Raw genomic sequence first — 19,507 nt, forward strand, 5'->3', positions numbered from 1 at the left:
TGACAAGTTGCTAGAGATAGTCATCTGATAGTGGTACGAAGTAAACGAAGAGACAAGAAATTTAAGTAGTAGTTAGAAGAACTCAAAAAGCTCAGCAACCTGGACTGTTTGGAATAGGAGCGAGTAGCTCTGTAGGTTCCGTGGGCAATCCTGAATTCAAAAGAATCTCTTGAAATTATATTCCCTGCGTTGTCCTAGAATGCAGGGGATGATAGACTTGAGAAAAAATTACATTCGAGAAGGCAAAATCACGTGAAGACGTTTTACAGTTTTGCCTATAGCTTTTTCTTGAAAACTCAGTATATTTAACAGAATAACCCAACACTAGAGGGTCTTCTAATATTGTAGTTGTAGTGTGTTGTAATAACTGTCTTAGAAATGGCCAAATGATGGCATTCAGTACTCTTCCTGAAAGCGAATGCAGGGAACTGGTAAAGTCAGCAGAGGAAAAACATTTACTGGATTTCTGGTGTGTTTCAGTAACGTATTTGGTGCCATGGGGAAGCTATTAGCGTCATGAGGAAGCCCATGTTGCAATAGAACAAGACCGCCAAGGACAAGATTAGATTAGTCACAGTCATAAGTGGGTGATACGGATCTGCCTGCAACAGATTCTAGCTCTCCATCCGTTCACGGAAAGCTACATTAAGCATCAGGAAAATAGAAAAGGTAAAGGTGGTCACTCTTGTTGGTTGGAAGACTTAGCTGAACTGGTTTGGAGGAGTGTGTCCATTCAGCCAGGGTCAGGACTCTATAGCATAAAATCAAGTGGCAGACTGATGCCTGAGTGATTGGGACAAAACTGGTGCGATGGCTCAGCCCATCCTGTGCCATAAGCTGGACCAACAGAAGTAAACAGCTGAGGCTTAGGTGAATTTAACAGGGCTGAACTTCTAAGAGCACGTCTGGTTAGTACGGTAATGGCCAAGGTTATAGACCTATACTGGTTTTCCAAGTGGATATTTTCTTTTAATTAAGCTACCCCTGATTGTAGTTCCTTATAAAACATTTATTGACTAGTGGCCACCGACAGCAACTCCAGGCTGCACCTTCACTCATTCCCTTGGGGGAAGATTTATCTTGGAACCGGCGATTGGGCACCAACTCCATTTTCCCACAGAAGCTTGTTCTGTGTGGCGGGGTGGGCCCTGCCTTCGTTTCCCAGCACATCATGAGATAAACCGGACCCTGAGGTTTGAGCTGGGAATGTGCCCACTTGTGCTGACGTTAAAGCTGCGTGTTACTTCAAAAAAAAAAAAAAAATCAGAAATTGACAAGGTATTCTTCGGAACCCAACCCGTCTTGTGCTAGGTAGTGGCCTCCACGGTTAAGGTAACACTCGGAGATGTTTACTCCAGGTGGAGATATGTTTGTGCACATGTCACACTGACTTGAGGATGGGACAGAGGATAGGGCAGGGCTGTAGAACAAGCCCAGATGCACATGCTTCTCATTGCTGGGTGCCCGTCACGTGGCCTGACCCGAAGAGATGCAAGTTTTGAACACAAGCCAACAACATTTTAATCAGATCTGAATTTATTGAGCAATCCTTCTGTTTGTTTGCTTGGTTCCTTTGACTGGAATGCTTACCGTCCGAACCTCAAAGAGCAGGACCTCTGAAGGACTTCACTAGGAGGCTCCACGTGGGCATTGCTGATATGCGTGAAATCTGTTTATAAACTGCAAGAGAAAAAAAGGAGTTCTAAATAAAGGCAGTTGGCGTGTGATTTTGATTTGTTGTGTTAAATAATGTTGCTGTTTGTATACAGATTCTTAAATTCAGTGCTCAAGCAAAGAGAGAACAGTGTCCTGTTCATCAGCACCCAGCAGGGACATAGCCAACATGTGCATTTTTCCTTCTAGGACAATTTGCAAGTGATTGTGCAGCCTGAGTGCTAAGACATTGGGCCTTAGGAATATACTTCTAGGGATATACTGAGGAATATACTCCTAAAGTAGTCCAGGAAGGATCTGACCCTAGGGGTTTGTCCAGGTAGAGTGCTGTGCTGGGGACGATCAGTGAAGGCAGAGTAGACCATGGAGAATCCGGGCCCAGGAAAACAGGGCCTCCTCACATCTAGGAAGGCATTCTTCATAAGAGGGGTGGCGGTGAGGAGGGTTGAACTTTTTAGTTTAGCTCTTATTTTTTTAGTTAAAAAGTTACTTTTTAAAAAGACTGTAGTGAATACCCGTAAAATTTACCATGCTAACCATTTCAAGTGGGCAGTTCAGTGGCATTAAGTATATTCTCATGGTTGTGCCTTCATCGCCACGTGACTCTCTTCATCCTGCCAAACTGGACTCCTGTGCCTGTTAAACAGTTCCCCATTCTCCCCTTCCCCCCAGTACCCCCTTTCCCCCGGCACCCACCTTCTTACTTTCCGTCTCTATGGATTGAACCACTCTAAATACCTCATATACTTGGAATTATGTAGTATCTGTTCTTTTGTGACTGGTTTATTCCAGTCTCAGTATAATGTCCTCAGGATTCATCAGTGTTGTAGCATGTATCTGAGCGTCCCTCTTTTCTAAGGCTGAGTAATATTCGGTTGTATGTACATGTGACATTTTGTGTATCTGTTAACCCATCAGAGGACAGTTGGGTTGCGTCTGCCATTTGGCCATTGAGAGTAATGCTGCTGTGAACACGAGTGTACAAATACCTCTTCAGGCCTCTGCTTTCAATTCTTTGGAGGGCATGTACCCACAAGTGGAACTGTTGGACCTTATGGTAGTTGTTTTTGATTTTTTTGAGGGACTTCCATTACTGTTTTCCACAGCAGCCGCACCAGTTTACATCCGCACCAACAGTGCACAGAGGTTCCAGTTTCTCCACATTCTTGCCAACACTTGTTCTTTTCTTCTTTCTTCTTCTTTCCTTCCTTTCTAGTAGCCATCTTAAATGGCTGTGAAGTGGTACCTTATTGTGGTTCTTATTTGTATCTCCCTAATGATTAGTGACGTAGAACATCTTTTCATGTGCTTGTTGACCATCTGTATATCTTCTTTGGAGAAATGTCTGTTCAAGTCCTTTTCTTATTAAATTTTTTTTTTCATTTTATTTGAGAGAGGGAGGGAAGGAGGGAGGAAAAGAAGAGCAGAGGGAAAGAATGAGAGAGAGAAAGAGAGAGAGAGAGAGAGAGAGAGAGAGAGAGAGAGAGAGAGAATTCCAAGCAGGGTCCATGCTCAGTGCAGAGCCTGACGCAGGGCTCGATCCCATGGTCCTGGGATCATAACCTGAGCCAAAACCAAGAGTCAGATGCTCAACCAACTGAGCCACCCAGGTGCCCCATCCTTTTCCCATTTTTGAATTGGGTTGTTTTTCTTGTTGAGTTGTAGGAGTTCTTTATGTATTCTGGATATTAATCCCTTATAAAGATAGGATTTGCAAATATGTTCTCCCATTCCCTGGATTGCCTTTTCACTCTGTTAATAGTGTTCTTTGAAGAACAAAAATGTAAAAATGTTTCATTTTGATGAAGTTTGATACATCTAATTTCTCTTTTGTTGCCTGTGAATTTAGCATCCTATCCAAGAAATTATTGCCAAACATACTGTCATGAACCCCTTCTCCTATGTTTTCTTCTAAGAGTTTTATAGTTTTAGCTCTTACAGTTAGACCTGTGATCCATTATGAGCTAATTTTTGTATATGGTGAAAGGTACCCCTTTGGCTTTTATTATCATGCAGTTTATACACGATTGCATAATTTCAAGAGATTTATTGTGAAGAAAAACAGCCCCTGCCTCTCTTGCCTATTGTTTCTGCCTATAGACTGTTGATCAACCACACACTTGTCACTGTGTCCCCCTCTAGGGCCACCTCCTCTGCATTCTTTTCCTTGGACCCCTGAGGGAAGTGGGCCTTGCTTTTCTGAATCTCCAGTTTTATCATATGTCTGTTCTTTTCTACCTTGTATTATTATTTTTTGAATTAAGAAATCATTTTCATGTTTACTTATCTATTTTGAGAGAGAGAGAGCAGGGGAGGGGCAGAGAGAGAGAGAGAGAGAGAGAGAGAGAGAGAGAGAATTCCAAGCACCATGAGATCATGACCTGAGCTGAAATCAAGAGTCAGCCACTTCATCCAACTGAGCCACCCAGGCGCCCCACTACATTGTATTATTATTCATACTTGTCTTATCCCTTCTACCAGATTATAAGTGCCTTATAATTGCATCCTTCTATCCTTATATCCTTCAGAGCATTTGCCACAGTACCTGGTGCCTCTTGGTCACTTGACCTTGAAGAGGCCAAGGATTATTAACTGAATGGCCCGTTATAAAGAGTTGTAAGTAGGGGCGCCTGGGTGACTCGGTTAAACGTCCGACTTTGGCTCGGGTCATGATCTCACAGTCTGTGGGTTCGAGCCCTGCATTGGGCTCTGTGCTGACAGCTCGGAGCCTGGAGCCTGCTTTGGATTCTGTGTCTCCCTCTCTCTGGCCCTTCCCCTCTTGTGCTCTGACTCTCTCTCAAAAATAAACATTAAAAAAAAAAAATTAAGAGTTGTAAGTAGTATTAGGTGAATAGCACTATGGAATTTGAACATTCTCATGTTTCCCTTTTTGCTTAAATGAATTCTCAAGTTCAGTTTTATTTAAAGTGTCTAAAATGCTATGAAATCTGCCACCAACATAATAGTAAGAGATTTCGAGAACAAGAAGAGATTAAGAGAAGGGTGGCCTTTTATACCAATGTCGCTTGGGGTTATGTAAGAGATTTCATACCTAAGTGACTTCAAATTTGTTCTTAAAACCTGCAATCTCTATTGGAAGCCAGACAACAGGAGGAGGCGACTTCTTGTGCTTTTAATAAAGTTGAACTGCTGGAGGCAGTCACGAAGCAGGAATCAAATGAAGATTCTGGTCCCTTGGAGAGTCACTTTCACCACAGATCATAACAGAACACATCGCACTCTTAGCTGGACACGGATACTCCTGTTTCTCCCATCAGGATGTTGCCTGTGGAAAACCTGGTGTGTGTCAGTTGGAGGTTGTGGATGTACCCATGGTAGAGTGACCATGAGTTTAGATACTGTCGTAGGGCAATCCATGCTGAAGTTTTGCGGTGGGGGTGTTTTTGTTATAAGAAAAGGGTGACATTGTGGAAAGCAGCGCTTACGGTTATATTTTTAATGGTTGCCTATCTAAATAACAAGAGATGACTTATAACCTAGAATAGTTGTCAGTCAGTTCTCTTTGTGACAGAGCCATACCTCCCTATTAAGCAACAACCCATATCACTAACGTTACATTTTCTCTCCCTAGGACAGTCTTAGTTATAAGATGCACATAAAGTCACATTCCTTAGTGAATGGAAGCCTCCCGAGGTGATAAACAACCGCGTTGCATTAGAGGTAATAAGCGTCCTAAGATGGGCTAGCTGTAAAGAGGGCTTCGTCATAAACTAGATAATGCACCACCGTGTCACAAGCTACCCAGAGGTGTCCTATAAAGCTTCGCCCACACATCTGTGACACAGACATAAAAATCGCCTCCTGGGTCTGTATTTTTATTGAAGCGATTTCATGAATTTTAGTTAAATACATAATCTTGCGATTCAGTCAGTCACTAAGTATTGAGTGAGCACTTTACCATGTGTGCTGGGGTCCGGGAGAAATGCAGTATAATTTTTTCCCCCGGTGAACAAACACATGAAAACGTAGAGGCTAGGATTTTCTGTAGCTCAGCATTACAGTTACAGGCGGTCAGCATGTATTGGGACCTCACCATGTTCAAGGCCACACATCTGAAGTGTGTGGAGTTAAAAATATGTCACGTGGGTTTTTTTCTAATTATCCATGTAAAATTTGGTGAAGTTAATATGAAGCAGGAAACACCCCTTACCATTCCCAGTCATTTCCGGATTTATTCTCAACGACCCTGATGGGAATAATTTGCCAAATCTTATTGCCGGTTACACTCTTCACGGATTTTTCACTTTTAAATCCTGAATCTCCACTTTGGTATAATTCGTGTCTTTACAAAACCCCTTTCTGGCCTGAGGCTAGGCTGAACATGGGTACTGGGGACTCGTTGTGACTTGTAGTTGAGGTGCTACAGAAGTATATGTATATGTCTGACTAACAATGTTTCAAAATGTTTTGAGGGTTACAGCGTGGCCAGGTAGAGGGATTATTTTAACTAGGTTTTGATGTGAGGATCGACAGAGCCACGGTTCCGTAAGATAGTATTAATAAGCATCTGGTATTTTTCACGTAAGTTTCAATTTGTGCCTCACTGTCTCCCAGTAGCTGGCATCTCCTTCAGCGCTGGCACTTTGAGAGGAAGATTCTTCCGTATGTTACAGTTATACCTAAGGCGTCCATGATGGAAAGAAAGAAAAAGTTGTTAAAAATGGTGGAAAACAGTATAGTGAAGTAGTTACTGTTTGGGTTTTAAACTTATAATTTATGCCATAGTTAACTTCAGTTTGCCTTGAGTCCCCCAAAGCTAAAATACAACGGCATGAGGTTGAGAGAGAAAGAATCATGGGAAAAGAGGCATTTCTTGAAGAAAGGAGCTCTGTGATCCTGAGGAATACTAAGATTTTACTGATGATACTCTAAAGGGAAGTATTTCAGAAACTGTGAACCTGGTGGGTAGGCTGATTTCTTACCGATGGCACCAAACTTAGCTACTAAGTCTGGTGCAGCTCAGTTTCAGTTAGACTAGTGAGATAATACTAACTTGCAGAAAAGTTGCACCCGCGTCATGGGAGCCTTGAATGTCAGTTTAATAGTTTGACATTGTTCTGTTGTTAAGAGGGAACATAGAAAAGTTGTTTTTTTTTTTTTAAGTTTTATTTATTTATTTATTTTGAGAGAGAAAGAGAGAGCGAGCAGGGGAGGGGCAGAGAAAGAAAGAGGGAGAGGGCGAATCCCAAGCAGGCTCTACACTGTCAGCACAGACCCTGATGTGGGTCTGGAACTCAAAAACTGTGAGATCGTGACCTGAGCTGAAACCAAGAGTCAGACGCTTGCTTAACTGACTGGGCCACCCAGGCGCCGCCCTCCTTTTTTTTTTATTTACTGACTTGGGGTGGGGGCAGTTTTTGATTAGGAGAACCACAGGAGAATTCCGTTCCTGAAAAGCTTGATTTATCAAGAGTGCATTTGATGATTTGGGAGGAGGAAGAACAGATAGGGGGCTGTTCTGCAGTCCGGATCAAAGGTAGTAGAAGAACAATATTATTAGGTATAGAAATGGAAATGAGATAGATGCAAGAAACATTTTGTTGGAAGGATTTAGAACTTGACTGAATCTCTCCGGGGTCGGGCCGGGGGGGATGCATGAAGGTGCTAGGAGGTTGGTGTGGTTATTAACAGGTGAGGAGAAGGTGCGACGCTCTAATGTGCAGAGATTGAGGTCCTGTCCACACATTCTCGTGGAGCCATACAGCCAGGGAGGGGCTTAAGATTGGTGGCCTCCAATTTGAAGAAGCAGCTGGAGTAGGAGAGATCTGTTCTGAAACTTACCCATCAGTGTCTTCTCAGCACCTAATTTGATGTATGGCCTTCAAAGATTGGTCAACAGGAGGCGAGTTGAGGCAGTGGGTATAGAAAATTCACTCAAGAGGTTTGGCTCCAGGGGTGCCTGGATTGCTCAGTCGGTAGAGCACGTGACTCTTGATCACATGTTGTAAGTTTGAGCCCCACGCTGGGTGCAGAGGTTATTTAAAAATAAAATCTTTAGGGGCACCTGGGTGGCTCGGTCATTTGAGCGTCTCATCCTTGATTTCAGCTCCGATTGTGATCCTAGGGTCATGGTGGGATTGAGCCCCTCGTCAGGCTCCATGTGGAGGGTGGAACCTGCTTAAGATTCTCCCCCTCTCTCTCTCTTCCTCTCCCTCTGCCCCCCTCCCCTGCTTGTGTATGCTCTCTCTCTCTCTAAAGAATAGAATTGGATAGAATAGAAGGGTGCCTGGGTGGCTCAGTTGGTTAAGCGTCCGACTTCGGCACAGGTCATGATCTCGCCATCCGTGAGTTCGAGCCCCGCATTGGGTTCTGTGCTGACTGCTCAGAGCCTGGAGCCTGTTTCAGAATCTGTGTCTCCCTCTCTCTCTGCCCCTCCCCTGCTTGCATGCTGTCTGCCTCTCTTCCCTTCAAAAATTAAAAAAAAAAAAATCTCTTCAAAGATATTTCCACATCTAGGAAATTCGGACTACTATAAAAGGGCCTGGGTACTGATTTTCATATATTGCGATTCTTCCACTGATTAAATAGTAAACATGAAGGGAGAACATCACTTTTCTGACATTTGTTAGATTTGACCCAGGCCTTTCTATAACCCCCCCCCCCCACCTATTGTGTCCCACATCTAGGGACAAAACAATATCAATAAAGCAATACTTGAAGAAAAGCATTGATTTTGTAGGAAATATACCGCAGGGCAGTTTTCTTTAAAGAAAATGAAAGATCGCTGTTCAGGTTTGACTGAGTCATTTGGTATGGTTAGCATTGTTTTCTCCGAGCCTAGATGTTACAGAGGTAAATATGAATGGGTTTGTGAACATGCCAGCACCTGCCCCTGCAAACTTCAAGAATTTGAAAATTGATGGCTATCACCTGAGAGCCGGCAGGATGCAGGTCACACAGAACCATCAGGATGGTGTGTTAATTGTAGAAGGGAAAGCCTAGGTGGAAAGGAGGCAAACTGCAGGGGCTCTGCCTTTGGAGGAGTAAGTACAGCTATTTTGGGGAAGTGTGGCAAACCTCTTAGCCAAAGGCAATTCCATTAAATGTACCCACTCGTAGGATTCCCTTTGGCAAAAGAAGGCATTGTTAAAGAGGGAACGGGGACGCCTTCATCCATTAAAAACAAACCTTTTCTTTTTCCTGAAGCCAGAAGAGCTTGTGTAATTACAGTCTGGAGAGCTAGAGGTGATCACACATTTAAACCTACACCCATCAAAGCACTTGACTTAACTGACCAAGCAAGTCTAGCCAGGGCTTCAGAGAGCGACCGGCCTTGGTGTTTACAGGGTCCAGGGCATCCCGGAAGCCGCTTCCTTGTGCCCTCTGCTGGCCCACGGTGCCCTGACTCACTCTCATACCTGGACATGATAAGAGAAAAGAGATTTCCTTCTTTTTACCCCCTTGAATTACGTGTTGTCAAAAAAATAGATGAAACAAAGCAAGCTCTTTGAGATTTCCCTGAAAACTTGGCACCGATTGCCGCTAGTTGTTTTTTTTTTTTTTCTTTTTAAAGTGTCTTTTGTGTCCTATTCAATAATCCCCACCAGTTGTGTATGCTCTTTTTGAGGGATTCTCAATGAAAGAGTAACGGGTTTACCACAGTCCGCCAAACGCTCTAGGTTTTGCTCAACTGGTAGATAGATTTTAAAAATAGCTCTTGAATTTTGCAACGTGGTATGCCATGTGTGAGCTCCCGGGACAACATGTGTGCCACACATCACAAAACCCTTCACAAATGTTACCTAATTAAGCCGCACAGTATCTGACAGGTGGCGGCCTCCCCAGTGACTTGCAGGGAAAGGGTCCTACTGCGCATGCACCGTCAGCCCAGAACAATGTCTTTGTTGTCTTGTGGTTGTGCTGCCTCAAGAATGAGTCTTCTTGGATTGCCAGAGGAATAGTTAGACCACCCAATATCTTGTCTGGGGGTGGGGGGGGGTAATTACTGAGCAAGATTCATTCCCACCCAATAGCAACTTCCGATTTTTGCCAGGCAAAACCAATTATTGATAGCTGCATCAGAAACATGCAGGAGAGACTGGTACTTGGGTGGAGAACTGCCCGTCGAGGGAGCCCTCACGGTCTGGATTGACTAGAGAGGCTCCGGCCTTCGGTAGGAAGTTTAAGTCTGGGCCAGCAGCAGGTGATGGGGGTTCCTCAGGACAGAGTTGTGGGGCGGGGGCCGCACTAGGAAAATGGGAGCAGCTTGAATGGGGATGTGTATCCATCGTTAGATCTGAGAGCAGGTCGGAGGGACCCCGTCACCAGGCTGACCGCGGATGGCACAGAAGCCCTGTCTTGGGAGAAGACTTGGATTAGCGTACAGTTTCACAGTGAGGCTTTGAGAAGGAAGAAAATGACAAAACAAAAACCCCTGGGTATGGGCTAAGGAGTAGGGAAGGAGGACAGGGACTCAGAAAGCTCAAGGTAGCCTGATTGTCAGCACTGGGGCGCTGACCGGAAGAGGCATCAGGTGTTAGCGTAGCAATTAAGAGTATGCATCCGGGAATCAAGTAGACTCGACACCTCCTAGCATGTGGTCTTGGGCAGGAGACTTCATCTCCGTGCCTCAGTCTCCTTGCTGGTAAAATGGAAATCGCAAAATTTCCTACCTTCTGAGGTTTTTGAGAAGATTAACTGACATGATCTATGTCAAGGGCCTTAAGGAGGACTTGATAAACGTTGGCAGTGATGGCGGTGCAGATGATGAAGAGGAAGGTGATGATGGCGATGATGAAGAATCAGAGAGTACAGCAGAAGTGCAGAACCGGCCCTGGGACACATACTCGTTTTCTGGGTGGAGATCCAGTGACTGCCAGAAGGTAGGGAAGGGGGGTGCTGGGTGAGAACTAGCCTCGTGGTCAGTGAGCGCTTGGTAAATACTTGGTGTTAATGGAGGTGTGTCGACCTGGTGTAACCCTGAGGAGTTCGTTAGTGTTCTTTCTGTAGTTAGATGATGATCCCTTGGTGTGGACAGTCGAATCAGACCATCGGTTCAACTCTTAAAACGTGTGCCACTTTGAATGGAATGACTTAAACGAGGATTTTAAGGAAAACAAGTGTTTGCTTTTATGGATTCGCAACCCACTCTGTTCAGTCTTTCCCCCGGTTGACTACGCAGGATAAACCAGGACAAATGGCAGTCTACGTGATCCTTGACAAAACTCTTGACACATGTGGGAAGCTATATATAGAACTTAACGTGGTTTCTGTCTTTGTTTTGCTTCGCTGCCCAACGTACGATCTTCCTCTTGGTTTGCAGATCAGGCTTTACAATGTCAGTACCCAGAGGTTAAAAACATAATAGAACTTTTAATTCAGTTGATGAATGTGTATTGATTTCTCATTATGTGCAAGGTATTAGGCTTTCTGCCCCATGGTCTCTCCACTTCCAGTCCCCTCTGGTACCTTTCATTCATTTATTCATCCAATGAATATTTATTATTTGGTTAATCTCTGCCAGGCACTTCGCTAGGTCTTAGGATGTTAATGAACAACCTCTGCCCAGAAAACCTGCGGTGCAGTCCATGTAGAAGGGTGTAGACAAAACAGTGTAGTGTGGTTGAGTACTGCGGTGGGGACACTTGACAGTCATGGGGGGATCAGCGACACCCCAGGGGGAAGAGGACATCTTGACATTTCCTGAAGTTCTGTTGAAAATACTGACTTTGACGTTCCAGAACATGACTTACAAGCCCTCTCCATTTCAGCACATCCAGCCCTTTCCCCAGCATTGAACCTTGCCTGGCAGTCATGTCCTGACTGTCTCTTGCCTATTCTCGTGTGCTGCATGGCTCAGCCCAGCGTTACAACATTTTTGGTGAAGCCTGGGGGCTTTGTTTATGGCTCTGCGAAGACTTTATGGCAAAGAACTAAAGAATCTTCTTCACTTCTAAAGACCGTTTCTCTTTAGTATATTAAGCATTTTCATGAGTTGTTAAGGTCATGTATATGGTGATTAAAATTTGGGGTCCTCATGGGGCGCCTGGGTGGCTCAGTCAGTTAGACACCGAATTTGGCTTCGGTGATGATCTCACGGTTCGTGAGTTTGAGCCCCATGTCGGACTCTGCTCTGACAACACAGAGCCTGCTTGGGATTCTCTGTCTCTTCCTCTCTCTACCTCTCTCTCTGCGCCTCCCCAACTCACACACATTTGCTCACCCTCTCAGAAGAAATAAATACACTTTAAAATTTGGAATATTCCAAGAGACACTTCATAGTAACTTTCAAAATCTATTATATATAACATTTAAAAGTTGTACTGGGCTGCTAAGGGTTTCTTACTCTAGCTAGCATGGGGTTTTGTTGGCAAAACTCTGATCGTTGTGTTCTCCTTATGTTGAATTTCATGGAGTGAATGAAAAATTTAAAAGTGCTTTCACCTTGCATACATCGCTTAAGGACAGGGAAAACCTGGTGGCTTAGAGGTGATACCATATCATTATTAGGATTACATCTTTTTTTTTTTAAAGAGATTTAACTGTACCATGCAAGGTTCTTATTCCATCGATTCTCTGACCATTCCAGCCTCTTTAGAGGGACAGGTAGTAGTCAGGGACCCAGCCAGCCCTTCTCTATGGTTTCCCAGGCAACTGGTCATCCCATTAGGACTCACTGCTTTTATTTGTCCTGTTCCAGATGCTAGGAAAGGGCCATCCATCTGTTTTCTGCCCTTGGAGACCAGGTCTTGGTATGTTTCCTGTTTGTACTCTTCTGAGGTTTTATTTGTTTGCCTTTCTTGAGGAAAAATCGTTATCTGCTAGGGGGAAATTGCCTTACTGTTTGCGTACAGGCACATTTTATGTGCATATAATGTGCATAATCTTATACACAATAACCATTTTCTAGTTAACAACCTGATGATATTTACGTGATTGAGGCTAGTTAACAGATGACCAGAAAATACTTCTAATTCTTTCTTTCCGTGCTACAGAAAAGGAGAATTGGACAGGGCAGTAAGAAAAAGGGGAAAGTAAAGCAAAATTTCTGTGAGGAAATTTCTCAATTATTGATATTTTAGAAACTCTGTTTTGTTTTGTTTTTTTCAGGCTCTGTGCTGACAGCTCAGAGGCTGGAGCCCGCTTTGCATTCTGTGTCTCCCTCTCTGTCCCTCCCCTGCTCACTCTCAAAAATAAATAAATGTTAAAAAGAAATTAAAAAAAAAGAAACTCTATTTTTTAAACTGCGTTCTATTACTAAAGCACTATGATATGTGTGTGTTGAATAATTAAATGGCAAATGCTCCACAAAGTCTGTTTGTAGACAAGAAATTGGTCATCGTGTGAGATTAAAAAAATTCCATATGGATCTTTTAAATTTTTAAAAAATATTTATTTATTTTTGAAAGAGAGAGAGAGAGACGGAGCATGAGTGGGGGAAGGACAGAGAGAGAGGGAGACACAGAATCTGAAGCAGCCTCCAGGCTCTGAGCTGTCAGCACAGACCCCGATGCGGGGCTCGAATTCATGGACTGTGACACCATGACCTGAGCTTAAGTCAGAAATTTAACTGACTGAGCCACCCAGGTGCCCCCATATAGATCTTCCATGCCTTGGATATTCTACATCCCCGTTGATAGCGTGCTATGTGTGTGTATAAAGTTTGAACAAAGCCTGACTCCAGGTCTGGAGAAGGGATAACCTTAGAAAAAAAGAATATCTTTTAAATAGAAACATTTTTGTTTTGCTTTCCGATTGTTAAAGTAGTATGTACGTGTGGTAGAGAAATGTGAAAATACAGAAAATCCTGAATAAAGAAAATATAGATTGTGGTTAAGCCCCCCACCCCGCCACCCCAGCTGTAACATTCTGGCTTCTTTCTTCCCAGATTTTGGTCTGCACATATACATTCATTCAACAGATATTGAGTGCCCTCTGAGTGCCAGGCACTCTGATACATTCTGGGGATACACCAGTGGACAAGACACACACAGTTTCCTGCCCCAGTGGAGTTTACTTCTTATGTATGTACATTTTTATACCCGACTATTAGGATCAAACAGTGTGTATACTGTGCCTGATTATATTCCTCTGCCTTCTATAAGGAACACCCTTCCCTTGTTAACTAGTTGTTAGTATGGTGATTTTTCATGAGTACCTGTCTTTTTATCTTATGAATGTGCCATAATTTATTTATCCCCCAATTTGAGCTGTTCAGGCGCTTTTCACTTTTTTGTTATTCTGAAAGTAGGTGACCATGAACATCTTTAAGGGTACATCTTCACTTTCATAACTTCTCATTTCCCCAGGGTAGATGATTAGGTATGAGCTTAGCAGGTGTAAAATGAGGAACATTTTAAAGATCCCAGAAGCACTGTTAAATTAGCATCTGAAAAAGTTATATAATTCACACTTCTACTGGCAGCATATCTGTGCTCCTTTTATGCTCCCCAGTATTTATTATCAGGAAAAAGAAAACTTGACCAGTTCAACTGGTAAAAAGTAGTCTCATCATGTTTTAAATTGTATTTCTTTGATCATTTCTAAGATCACACATGTTATTCTATCTTTATTTCTGTGACTCATCCCTTAAAAGTTCTTTGCACATTTTTTTCTATCTAAAACCGTTTTTATTTATTTATCAGTACCCTTTATATATTGAGCCATTCAGGCCATTATCATGTCTGTAGCAACTTTTTCCCTTGTTAGAGAATATATACTTTTTCCAGCTTCTCCCCCACCCAAATTATGAGAAGGGAAATGAAGGGGGGGGGTTTCCTTCTCTTGATATTAATGAGACATTGGATTTTAAGCCAGAATCTTCCTTCCTAACCATGGCAGCAATGGCTTAGGTGCTGTGAAAGCAGCACCTGCGATCAGTAATGCTCAAGAAGTAGGTTACTTCTACAGACAGGGCTGTCTTTATTTTTTTTTTAATTTTTTTTTAACATTTATTTATTTTTGAGACAGAGAGAGACAGAGCATGAACGGGGGAGGGTCAGAGAGAGAGGGAGACACAGAATCCGAAACAGGCTCCAGGCTCTGAGTGGTCAGCACAGAGCCCGATGCGGGGCTCGAACTCACGGACCGCGAGATCGTGATCTGAGCTGAAGTCGGACGCTTAACCGACTGAGTCACCCAGGTGCCCCCAGACAGGGCTGTCTTTAGTGCCAGCAGGATGCAGGTAGGCATGTGAGTACGGGGAGTAAACTGTACTTGCTAACTAATATGAAACCTTGCCCCCTCCTCCAATGTAGCAATCCTGGTGCATGTGGATTTAATTAGTTTCCAAAGAAGGAGTACCATTTATCGACATGTACCTCCGTGTGCACCTAGATAGGCTTTCAGGTTGTAGAAAGAAAAAGTTGGACCTCTTAGTTGTGGATGAATGAGTGAGATCCTGGCCCAAACCAGCTGCTGTTGTGAACAGGGGGATAGATTTATGTTTAAAACAGAGTAAACTGTGCAACCAGGTAATAATTGTGAGCAATGAAGTATGTTTGCTACAGTCACCATTAAAGAAACAGATAAATCACAGTAAATTCAACATGGCACTTGAGCCATTCAATAAATGGGTATTTTAAGTTTCATTTGCTTTTGAACTAAGTACAATAATTTATAGGGTAAGTCATTCAAAGATTAATGCTCGGAAAGCAGGAAAATCACTATACAGGAACAGAAACATATCATTCATGTGTATTACATTGCGGCTTGGTCTGCCCGTGTTTCCATTATAAACCTGATTTTTCTAGCATTTATAATACAGCAGCAAAAAAGTTTGCCCAGGGCTAAAACTTGGTATTTGCCTCAACTTTCTGATATTCCAATTTTTATTGTATCCTTTTCTTTCTCAAATACGATGACATCTATCCCCGCGTTTTTAGATGTTTAACATCATTACAACACTATTAATTCCAAAAGTTCACTTATTTTAGGAGCACAAATTTGGGGCTCCTGAATTCAGAATGCACCGACTTGTCATTGATTCTGAGCCTTTTCAAGATGGTTATAAAACTTATAAAGATGGTTTGCAAACACAATTCAAAGAGTGAAAAAGAAGGAGCATTCAATGCCATGGATATAGCACCTTTGATTTAATAGCTACAAAGACGGGAATGCTCTAGGTCATGACTAAATGTGAGCCAGTCTATTAGAGGATTCATTTAAATTTGGCATCTCTAGTTTGATCAGGCTACGTAATTTTGTCAAATCCATACACGGATACCCAATCTGCTTGCTAATCATTTGGTACCCAGCATGTCAACTAAGTACAGAGTTGACACTTACTTAGGAAGTACTGGGTGAACAAACGAATACACGAATGTTAGTTCAGTGACAGGCTGGCACACGCTTCTGAAGAGTCTCCATCTTGTAGTTCATTTTCCCATGAAAGCGTAATGTAAACGATAAATTCTCCCACAACAGCTCACTTCCAGACATTACACTCCAGAACAAATCATAGAATCACTGTAAGCAGACAGAGAGCTGAACCTGATTCCGTAAGAACCGCCCTCCAAGGCTGCCTATGGTCCTGTGGTCCTGCTCAAAGAACGATACGGATTTCACGTGTTGTAAATAATTTGTCCTACTGTTGGTCACCTAGCTTTACCGCCTTTTTAAAAATGGTATTAAACCCATCTCTTTCCTTTTACTTTAAAATCGTGCATCTCCGTCGTCCCTTTCTAGAGCCCTGAAGATGAGGCCTACCGGGTTTAGGTATGACTCAGGTTATACCGATCCCTTCAACCTTCAGACCACTGAATCCAAGCCTGCAGGCCCCTCTGAACAGGCTTGTCTGGGGGCAGCGGTTGTGGAAGATCGGTTCGCCAGCCAGCGGCTTCAGCACCAGCTGGCAACTCGGTAGAAATGAAAATTAGAGGACCCAGCCCAGAGAGACTAAATCTGAAACTCTGGGGAGGGGTCCGGCAATCTGTATTGAATAAGCCCTCCAGGTGATTGCAATGTACCAAGTGTGGATTGCAATCTACTAAGTGTGGAAAGGCTGTTCTAGGGCTTACTGGAGCCGGGTCCAAGATGGGATCTTAATATTCGATTCCTCTGGGCAGCGAGCTCAGTGGTGGTGTGGGGTCTGGCTCCCAGCTGCCCAGTACGCTGTCGCTGGACGACACCCTCAGGGGGCCTTGGAGCTGTCAGAAGAGTTTGGTTTAAGGTTCAGACACGTAGTCCAAGGTATGACCAAATGGTCAGACGTGGTGGTGGGGCACGGGGACCCTCTGGTCCGGTGTGGCCAAGCTAGCTTCAGGATGACATTGGATACCCAAGGCTGCACGTTAGAACTTTGTCAGTACTTTGTAATACCTAATAGGAAAACATTTCAGCTGGATTTGAAATCGATCACATTTTCATAAGAAATTTCATGACGACGTTAATCAAATAAAGTACGATTGGATCCTTGAAATAGGAGTTGCTGTATTTCAGTGGTCATAAAAACAGTTAAGACAACTTTTATCTCTTTGTTGGGTGAGTAAGATTCCTTATTAGTGATCACCAACTGTAACGTTGAAAGCTCATCATTAAAAGTTCCTAGCTGTTATAGCTTATAGTCATTTCAAGCCTATAACCCAATTTTTTAAAAAGTTATTTTCAAGTAAGTAAGCATAAAGTTCTTTTTTAAAAAAATGAACAGGATTTCATTTGGAAGTTTTATACTAATTCAGTGTTTAATATTTTTACTGATACTCTGAATTTTCTTTCCAGTTCTTACACATTTTTAAACACTGCGATAAATGTCTTTTGACCCCATATTCTCCCCCGTGTCTCCCTGGGTGTGGGGCACTGCAACTATGTGACCCTGTGGGGAAAGGCACTGGGCAGCTACCCGCCCTCTGCTCCCTGGAAGCCCTTCATGTGATTGTATAATTCCTTCCCTTCTTTGAGTAAGCAGCCCTGGTTCTTCCAGTTGAGTCTGTTTATCTGATCCCCTTTCCAGACACCATTCTTGTGAAAGTTCTCCTGGTTTTCATGATCTCCCAGAAAACGTGGCATTTGGAGCTGAGCATGGCTCTTTGGATCATCATCCGCCTGGTGCCAGGACAGAAGGAATGTGCTAGGACCTGTGGTTCAGACGTTAAGTGCCAATGATTCCCACGAGGGACTTTAGAAATCCCTAGAATGTAAACTCCACGCAGGCAGTGACTCTCTTTTTCATTGTTTTATCCTTGACTAGGGCAGCGCTTAGCACATGGTATGTGCTCATTAAATAGTTGTAATATTAAGGAATGATTAAGTGAAAGACATGGGAAGAAGCCAAAAGAAAGTAGATGCCTTCATGCTGTTGTCACAATGGTGAGGTTAGATGGGCTGAGTGAGTGGTGATACCATCCAGAGTGGCCCATTGTCGTGGTGTCCACCACTGGGAAACGTAGAGGCCATTTGTATGTTGGCGTCCATAAGCCAAGTCCTGCTAGTAAAAGGAAGAATTGAATGCTACAACTTGTTAGATTCTTTCTTTAAGGACAATTAAAATGCCTTTACTGACACAGTGCCTTCTAGCATTTACATCCGTATGACCTGACACTCTTGTGTTAGTTTTGTTCATAGTAGAAGATGCATTCTTGAAACATGACTTGTCTTACTGGAACGACCTGTTGGCATGGTATGGTTTGGTCCTACACCTAAATCTACGCAGGGCGCTTGGTACATGGTATATACTCAACAGTGTTCAAGTTCTACGAGATCTAGGATGTTGTTTCCTAAGACAGCCTAGAAGTTTGAAGTGAGGCACGAGAGCACCTAGCCTGACCCTCTTAGATTCAAATTCTTTCTGAACTTAACCAACTCACCTAACTTCTACTGACCCCATGTGTTGTACCACAGTCGTGCTTCAAGGTGGCATGGTCACCCTGCAGTCTCCTCAGACTGAGTTCTGCCCCAGCCCTGGGCACTCTCATGACTCCTTCCCATAGGTGGGGGAGGATACACCCTGGGACTTGTAAGCTGCTTCAGTTTTCACTGGGGGATCTCAGGACTACCTCTAGCATTAAAGGTTCAAGCCCTCTTGGGGCAAGATGAGTTCTGCAGGGACATTGCTCCTGACGTTGGTCAGCGTGATACTGTGTCCTCTCTGCCAGAAGCCAGAGGAGAAATTCTCTCTCTCTCTCAGGAATAGCCTTGTGTCTTGTGAGTATCTTAAAACATAAAGGTATGGATGAAGTCAGTCTTGTAACTGATCGTGTTTCTAAAACGATCAGCTAAAAAGCTTGGCCCCAAACGTGTGGTCTATCACCAGCGTAGGATCCCATTGTCCGTATTTTTTAACTAACAAAATTCCTAGACCAATTTTACTATACAATCTTGATTCCTCCCCCTCCCACTCTGTATCATTTCATTAGTTTTTTAACTTTATCGTGTAAAGTTGAACTGAAGTTTTGTAAGCCATCTTAAGTCGTTTTTTTTTTTTTTGGAACATGGTAAGGTTTCAATAAATACGTAATGAATACTTGCATAACATAGACTAATGCAGGAAGAATGTTTAATGATTTTACCACAGAATATTAACGGCCAGGTGGAAATTGCCACTTTTGGTTTCTTTCTTACTAGTGTTTCTCAAAATTTACTGACCTGTTCATTATGGATGGGTTTTGAGGTTGGAGTTAGTGTAATAGCATTCAACTGTGAAAACTTTTTTCCTTAGAATCTTTCTTCTTTGATGTGGGGGGATGGGAGTATTTTTCCATTCACTTGCACTCATTAGAGGCAATTTCGTATGCCAGGCCATGAGCTTATCGGTGCCTGAGAAAATGGCTAACATTTCCTGTGTCACGTATGAATGATCTGGGTGAAACCAGTCATGAAAATGTGAAGCGGTAAGGAATTGGAGGTAGAACTCACAAGCCAGTACTGATTTTATCCG

General features: G+C 43.1%; 1 protein-coding gene across 4 annotated transcripts in view; it reads left to right on the forward strand.

The window, feature by feature from the left end:
* Nucleotides 1-19,507, forward strand: part of SASH1 (SAM and SH3 domain containing 1) — a 312,995-nt gene that overhangs the window by 178,064 nt on the left and 115,424 nt on the right. The window contains exon 1 of one of the 4 annotated variants that reach the window (XM_049654502.1): nt 10,070-10,517. The exons of the other annotated variants lie outside the window; for them this stretch is intronic. Coding sequence (XP_049510459.1) covers nt 10,338-10,517 — 180 coding nt within the window. The 5' untranslated portion in view covers nt 10,070-10,337. Of the gene's footprint in view, nt 1-10,069; nt 10,518-19,507 lie in introns of those variants that run through there. 4 annotated transcript variants of the gene reach the window in all.

The sequence above is a fragment of the Panthera uncia genome (genome assembly GCF_023721935.1).
Source record: "Panthera uncia isolate 11264 chromosome B2 unlocalized genomic scaffold, Puncia_PCG_1.0 HiC_scaffold_24, whole genome shotgun sequence".
In the NCBI taxonomy this organism is placed as follows: domain Eukaryota; kingdom Metazoa; phylum Chordata; class Mammalia; order Carnivora; family Felidae; genus Panthera; species Panthera uncia.